The sequence below is a fragment of the Microchirus variegatus genome, assembly GCF_963457635.1.
Source record: "Microchirus variegatus genome assembly, chromosome: 10".
NCBI lineage: Eukaryota > Metazoa > Chordata > Actinopteri > Pleuronectiformes > Soleidae > Microchirus > Microchirus variegatus.
The window spans coordinates 27,662,249-27,670,048 of NC_139811.1; the positions used below are offsets into that span (position 1 = coordinate 27,662,249).

General features: G+C 40.9%; 1 protein-coding gene across 2 annotated transcripts; it reads left to right on the top strand.

Moving 5' to 3' along the window:
* The first annotated feature begins 426 nt into the window (after positions 1–426).
* prmt1 (protein arginine methyltransferase 1) lies at positions 427–7,254 on the top strand. 2 transcript variants are annotated; one of them, XM_083897007.1, is made up of 10 exons: positions 427–476; positions 2,044–2,139; positions 2,238–2,393; positions 3,652–3,715; positions 3,799–3,941; positions 4,887–4,974; positions 5,153–5,268; positions 5,367–5,517; positions 5,874–5,995; positions 6,093–7,254. In XM_083897007.1, exons 1-10 carry the CDS (start codon positions 450–452, stop codon positions 6,174–6,176), a joined length of 1,047 nt encoding a protein of 348 aa, XP_083753133.1. In that variant the 5' UTR covers positions 427–449; the 3' UTR covers positions 6,177–7,254. The 2 variants fall into 2 exon arrangements, with proteins under 2 accessions (XP_083753133.1, XP_083753134.1); XM_083897008.1 differs by having other exon boundaries at positions 442–476; positions 2,053–2,139.
* The last annotated feature ends 546 nt before the right edge of the window (positions 7,255–7,800 follow it).

The window sequence follows — 7,800 nt, forward strand, 5'->3', positions numbered from 1 at the left end:
TTACAGTCCAAATAAGTGCACAATTAAATACTGTAATATAAATGTGTGAATGTTGGAAGGTTTAAGTATTTCAATTAAAAAACAAAACAAAAACAAATCCAGACAGGTAAATACTTTTAATCTTAATGATGAAAGACAATAATAATACTATTGCTATTATTTTTGTTTGATACATATATTTGTAGCTTAATCATATTACGGAAATGTTTAAATGTTTATCAACTTGATTGTTTTTAGTTACATTTGCAGAAGTTACGTTACATCTATCTACTTGCAGTAACTGCAGGAGAATATAGGGGGCCATGTCCCACATTTTGGAAAGCAATTATGCTTTTTGGGCCAGTTCGGTTGCCGTAAGGCTGCATGTGATTGGCTGCTGGGCTATGGCTGGGCTGCATTTGTCGTTCAGACTTGGCATCCCTTCTCACACAGCCAGGCAGCACACCGAAATGGCCGCGCCAGCAGAGAGGATGGAGGTAAGAGATCCCGTTCTAAGAAATACACAATGTTCTCGTCGTTGTGTCTGTGTCATGAATTAAATGATGAGTTGTCAGTGAGCCAGAATGCGTCGGACAGTCTCGGCGTTTGTGTCTCTACTGATTTTAGCAAGAGGTGACGAGAGCGCGTCCATTTTAACTTCTCAAACGTGACTGAAGAAGCGCCTGCCATTCATTTAGTGTCGCGCATCAAACGCAGTCCGAAATATCAGTCTAACATTCGGCTAAATGCTTAAATGGGCAGCTTGCGCTAGTTGCGTAACACTGCGAATCACACTTAAGTGGCGTGGGCTGAATGATATGCTGGCCGGTGGCGTGTGACTAGCGGGACCGCATGGTTAGCTTGATGGCTACAGAGCTAATCAAAGCTACACAGCTTCAGTGGCATTTTCCCGCTGGTTCGTTAGTCGGCGTGTGCAGGGCAAATGCTGGCTACGGCTGGATCAAGCTGTTCTCTATTATTTACTTTCTAAATGGCAGCAAGATATGTTATAGTTTATTAGCACTTGTCACACCTCTGTTGATTTAATGTGCGGTGGAATTTCCCCCCACACTACTGAAGCTGTCCAGTTTAGAGCTAAGCCTGCGTTCATGTACCGTTAACTTGTCACACATAGCAGGATTAATAGTGGTTTTCTGTGGGACATGTTTCTGGGTTAGACGTCTTCTGTAGTGGGTCCTGGATGAAGGCCAAGATCTCGACCATGTGCTCCTTTCCTTTGTGTGGATCTGTGCCCTGGTAGCGGCGATACACAACTTATCCGCGACACAAGCAATGGTGAAACTGCAACTGAAAATGCATGACAATTTGTCGTGTCTCTAAAACGCTAGTCTGAAGCGTGATTTATTTTGAGGAGCGCGGGCAATGTGCGTCATTTAGGTTGGGTGATGTTGTGTAACTTATTAATCTCATGTGTTGCCACGTGGTGGGCTAAAAGAAAAATAATGTAAACATTATCAACACAAGTATTTGCCCATAGACAGTCACAGGGATTACCCCTCAATTTCTATCAATTTAATCCGCTTAACTGATAAGTTGTTATAACTAACAATGCTCGTTATAGTTAATCTATTTTCTAATATCTGAAAGTAATTAAACAATCTTGCTTAATTTTCTTTGTTCAAGCAATTACATCTGTATTGTTGATGTATTTCATTGTGTCGTTGTTTAAGAATAATTTGTACACAACTCTATTTTTGGATGTGGTGGTAAGGGATGAGCTGAACAAATGCTCAGTTGAGTCTGAGTTAAGTTTTTTTTTTTTTTTTTGGTAGATATTCAGTGAGTATAATATAATTTGTGTTAGTTTATATTGCTTAATGACTTATTTAGCCATATTTGAAGTAAATAATGTCCAAGAACTGTTGCAAAGGTTACCTAAATCAAAACAGCATTTCATGCATGTTATTTAAATTACATTCTCGTAAATCTAAAACTGGCTGTTAAAATTAGTATGCAGTTCTTTACAACCCACTTGTAAACCTACATGCTTACGTCATGTAAGCCCATGTCTATCAAGACTGTAACACTGAATATCTTTTTGAGGTTTCTCAGGGGGAGAGCTCAGCCAAGCCTGCAGCTGAGGATATGACATCAAAAGACTACTACTTTGACTCATACGCCCACTTTGGCATCCATGAGGTAATGTCTTTGAAGCTATAGAAACTGTAGTGTACAGCTTGTCTCTGTGATTGTAACCCAACTATCATTCTCTCTCCCCTCCCTCCCAATCACTGAAGGAGATGCTTAAAGATGAGGTTCGCACACTGACTTATCGCAATTCCATGTTCCACAACAAGCATCTCTTTAAAGACAAAGTGGTGCTCGACGTGGGCAGCGGGACAGGCATCCTCTGCATGTTTGCTGCCAAAGCTGGAGCCAAGAAAGTTATAGGGGTAAGTTAATGGTTGAGTTACAACTGAATTGTTCGATAGCCAAATCAGTAGCAGCTATAGTGTTTGAAGATGACATGTTAATTAAATAACAAAATACGTTTTATTTTTACTTTTCACATCAAACAAGTTTTTCCACTGGTAACCTCAACACATTGGTTTTGGAATGGTGTCAAAGTTCACTGATTGTAAACATCTGCGTAAAGCCTGCGTCGGGTCAGCTCAGTTGCGGAAGGTCAGAGTGGATACATAGCACTTCTGATTCTAGCGGATGCTGCATAAATTCAATCCAATTCATCACGAGAGTAAGTAGGAAATTAAAACCTGTTTTCTTTTTCTATAAAATATCCTGTGTTGACACCACATCGTATTTTTCAAAATGATATTCGTTTCACAGTAGTTGATATTTTTTTTTCTTGCACGACTGGGTATTCACCTCATTTTCTAATTTAGAAAATAGTTACTAGGGATGTCCAGATCGGGTTCTTTTTGCCTCCCGAGCAGGCTTTTAGCCAGCAGGGCGTCCTGGGGCCCTGTACTGAAAATAATAAGACAGACGCTCTACTTGTAGGCTGGACGCAGGACAACAAGGGTGCAGATCCATATAACTTAATTTACTGCGGGGGCGAGTCACACACAAAAAAACAATGCGAGTGCAGAGCAGTGCACACAATCACAGACGGACACATAAACGGGATCCTAAAACACCGTCTCCATGTGGGCGGACCCTTAATCGTTAAGTTAAATATTTGGCATTTTTTTGGCCGGTGACAATTATTGGCTGGCCAAATTCATTTGACAATGGCCAAAAGCCGGCAGATTGACGTAAAACTTGGCTTGCAATTCTCATTGTTTTATGCTGCTGTAGGTACTGTTCTCCACGAGCAGGCGTTTTAAATGGTGACAGCTGGGATTATGTCGGTTGCGGAGCTCATGCGCAGCCACGGCTGGAGTTCAGAGTCTGACAGAAAAACACCAAACACGGGTGCTCAAAAAGACCCCTTTTAGACTTGGCACTTTCCTCCTAATGAATTTTTCCATAAAAAAAAGTTATAATAAAAATTGTTGCCACTCACAATTTTGGTCCAGCCAGAGCGTGTCGACCAATTAGTCGACCAGTTGACTTTGACATTACAGCCCTAGTTCCAATCTGTACATCTGGCTGATTGTTTGCTGCCACCGCAGAATCATCTGTCTGCATCATGAAGCATCTCATTAACTATTATATTAACACTCTTATTCTGTACTCTTCTCTTTATAGATTGAGTGCAGTAGCATCTCCGACTATGCTGTGAAAATCGTCAAGGCCAACAAGATGGATGATGGTGAGTTTTGATGCAACAGATTTAGAGTTTGTTGGTCATGTGTGGGTGGATCATCATTGGCGTTGCTGCTCTTTTGTTTGCAGTTGTAACCATCATCAAGGGGAAGGTGGAGGAAGTGGACTTGCCTGTGGACGGAGTAGACATCATCATATCAGAGTGGATGGGTTACTGCCTCTTCTATGAGTCTATGCTCAACACAGTCCTTTATGCCAGGGACAAATGGCTGGTATGTGTTTAAGAAGGAGCATTATCTTTTTGCAGTACATAGCCTTTTCAGGTTTTTTTTGTCTCCTCACAGCTTATGCACTTAGTATTACTTATGCGCATACTTGACCAGTAACTGAAAGTGTTAAGTTGAATGACTGCCTTTGTCTTCAGTTCACCAAAAAGATTTTCAATGGGATTAAAGTCAGGACTTTGTGCAGGTCAGTCGTATGTTTTGGGTCGTGGTCATGTTGGAAGACGAAGTGGCGACCCAGACCCAGTTTTGCTCTGGCCAGCTTCAAGTTTTCTTTGAAAATCTTCACATTTCCTTGTTTCTTCACGATTCCTTCCACTTTGAGATTCCCAGTTCAAGACACACTAAAGCATCCCAACAGCATAATACTTCACTACACTGTATTTCATTGTGGGGATGGTAATCTGTGTTATACACCTGTTTTTTCACCAAACATAAGCAATGTCTCTATGGCCAAAGAGTTGTTTTTTTTTTTGCATGATCTCTGCAGAAGTTGAGTTATTGTTGGTCTGCAACCCTCAGTCCATTTCTGTGCAGAGCTCTAGTAACTGTCATCTTTGATTCTACAACTTCTGACTTGGCCAAGTCATTCGCGAGTGTCTCAGGAGTTGTTCTGGTTTTCTCAAGTCTAAGTGGATTTCTTTGGACTATTACAAAGTTAAGCATATCATTGCACAACAGGAATTTGTGCTATGGCTCAATTAAAAGATCAGTTCTAATGGGGCTAATAAATTTGACCCTGGTTGTTGTGCAAAGTCAAGTCATAGAAGCATCCAAAATAAAACTCAGCACTGGGGAAATACTTTTAAAACGATGAAATTGTCATAGAGGGGCTAATTTCATCAAGTGAAACAAAAAGCATCTATTAACAGTTGGGAGATAAGTTTGTGACACTTTCACACAGACTGTTGAAATTACTTTTTCCCCTGACAGAAACCAGATGGACTAATTTTCCCAGACAGAGCAACCCTTTATGTTACTGCCATTGAGGACAGGCAGTACAAGGACTACAAAATCCACTGTAAGTAGACCAGTCTCCTGATTCAACCTAAACCTGTAAGTTTTTCCAGAGGAAGTTTGGGAACACCTGAGAGCATTGTTCAGAGTTGTCTTTTAAACTGATTTATCGAATTGCCATGAGGGGAAAAATAAATGTAAAAAAAATTCAGTGAATTGACCTTTTTGTGCGTCTGTGTCAGGGTGGGAGAACGTGTATGGATTCGACATGTCTTGCATCAAGGAGGTGGCCATTAAGGAACCCTTGGTTGACGTGGTGGACCCCAAACAGCTGGTCTCCAGTGCTTGTCTCATCAAGGTGGGTGGCTCAGTGTCTTTTGATACTAAATATAAGGGTCTGTGCTTTGTTACAAGGTAATTAACTTAGGCTTATTACAACTGTATTTTTTTGTATAGGAGGTGGACATCTACACGGTGAAGGCAGAGGACCTTTCATTCACTTCGCCGTTCTGCCTGCAAGTGAAGAGGAATGACTACATCCATGCTCTGGTTACCTACTTCAATATTGAGTTTACCCGCTGCCACAAGAGGACAGGCTTCTCCACAAGTAAGTCTGCATTTGCACATGCACACTGCCTGTAGTCTGCACAGAGTGACATATCAAGTTTAAGGCAGTCCATTGCCAAGTGGAAAGAACTGGGCTTGTAACCAGAGGGCTCCCCCCAGTGGCTGCCCACTGCTCCTAATTCTAGGAAGGTTCCCACAGGGATTAATAAAAAACAGAAAATTAAAAAGAATAAATAATGATCATTTCAAGCAGTATGTGGTTGCACAGGTGAACAAAAGCTATTTCATCCACTTTAAAAACTCTATCCCAGGAACTAGAGTCGAGGGTGCACAATTTGTAAGTGACATTATCACATCCAGCACTTGACACTCGTGCATGTTTTCCCACTCTTTCAGGCCCAGAGTCTCCCTACACCCACTGGAAGCAGACAGTTTTCTATCTGGACGACTACCTGACTGTCAAGACTGGTGAGGAGATATTTGGCACCATCAGTATGAAGCCAAATGTCAAGAATAATGTAAGTTGAATTTTTAAGAATGCAACTGACACTTCACCACTACATGTTTTTTGTTTCTTTTTGTGATGCATTGCTGTTTTGTTTTTTTGTGGTGCAGAGAGACCTGGACTTCACCGTAGACATCGACTTCAAGGGTCAGCTGTGTGAGGTGTCCAAGACATCGGAGTACAGGATGCGTTAGATGTCCTGTTAGTTTCTGTGGTAGGACAGATTTGGTTTGACTTGGGGTCTTGTACCATAGTTTGACGTTCCCGCGCAGCAACATTTTAAGACCGTTTTTGTTTATTTTACATTTTATTCAAACATTAACAGTATTTAATAGGTTTTTTCACTTTCTTGGAGTCAAAATGTATCAATGTGGTAATTCATTGTTCAGTAGCCATTCAGCAAAAGTGCAGTTTGACATCTGCATTCCACCATTTTGTCCTTTAGTTTGTGTAAAAGACAAACTCGTCTGGCATTTCCAAACATCTACAAAATGCATCTCCTGTGGTCAGAATGTGACCCTGCTGATCTGACCTTGATTCTGATTCAGTTGTGGGTGTGGCTTGACTATGTATATTCAAAAGCCCCACCTCCTCCACTCATACTAGCTAACAATTTACTGTAACTGGCAGGAAAGTGATCCACCAAACAGCTCAGGCCCCCTTCAAACCAAAAAATACACAGTTAATGTGGAGCTTAAGAACCCACCCCAATTTTGAAGACTATGTGAAGGTCCAGTCAGTTTAGGGGAAAAAACATTGATTTAAATATACTAACCCTTAATTTTGCTGATCAGCCCAGCAGTGCTGTGACTGTATTGAGTGTACATCATACTGTTCGACACTATTACAGCACTAGCACCCAACATAACCTTTTCTTACCTTAAAGTGAATTGGTGCAATATGTGTCAGACTGGAAAAACTGCCCAAACAAATAAAACCTTTCTATATCAGACCCACAACAGCTTATGATGAAGATGCAGTGTAGAATTTGGAGTAAGTTAAGAGGTATGAGACACACATTCTACACATTGGTTTGGGTCTTGGCAAATGTTTTGTGCTGTGGACCTGCAGTTTGTTTGGGCCTGTTTTGTGACAGATGTGGTGTAGCTTCTGTCGCACACATGCCCTTCCCTTTTTTTGCCTTTCAGACCACACACTTAAAAAGCTTACAGCGGTGTTGACTGTTCGTCTGGATTCTGTGCTCACACTTTTTTTTCCTCTTTTGTATTTTTTTTGTTGTCTGCTTTTTTAAAAAATAAAATAAAACTGAAGTATAAATCTAAGTTGTATCTGTGACAAAGTCGCAGTGGTGTCATTTTCCACAACGGTGCTCATGGTACGCGTTTGTTTACCTCATTTGTAGTTTGCAATGATTAATCCATTACTTACCTGGTAATATGAGAGTCAATTACTTGGATTTGTTTGGTTTTCCTTTGGGTTTCTTCGCTCCATAATCAGTGCTCGAAGTTGGCAGGGCAGTACCAGCACTTAGTTTTACTATTTTCAATACCTTTTAAGAGTCATTGCACGAGAAAACCAGGCAGAGGTGGGAAGATGGGGGTCAGCCAAATCGGCCCATACTTTGTATGTGAGATAGGTATGTGGAACTATGAACAGCCATATAATTAAAACCCTCCAGCTATTTTTCGTTATGGAGATCTGGGACCCCCCTCCGAGACCCTCCAAAATCAGGTTATTTACGGCTGAAAAATACTGAAGTTTTGATGGCTACCGTTAGAATTCTGATAAAGATATGGATATAAGTTTTTTATTTCCACATAGCATAGGTTTCATTGTTTTACAGACCAAAAGTTGAAG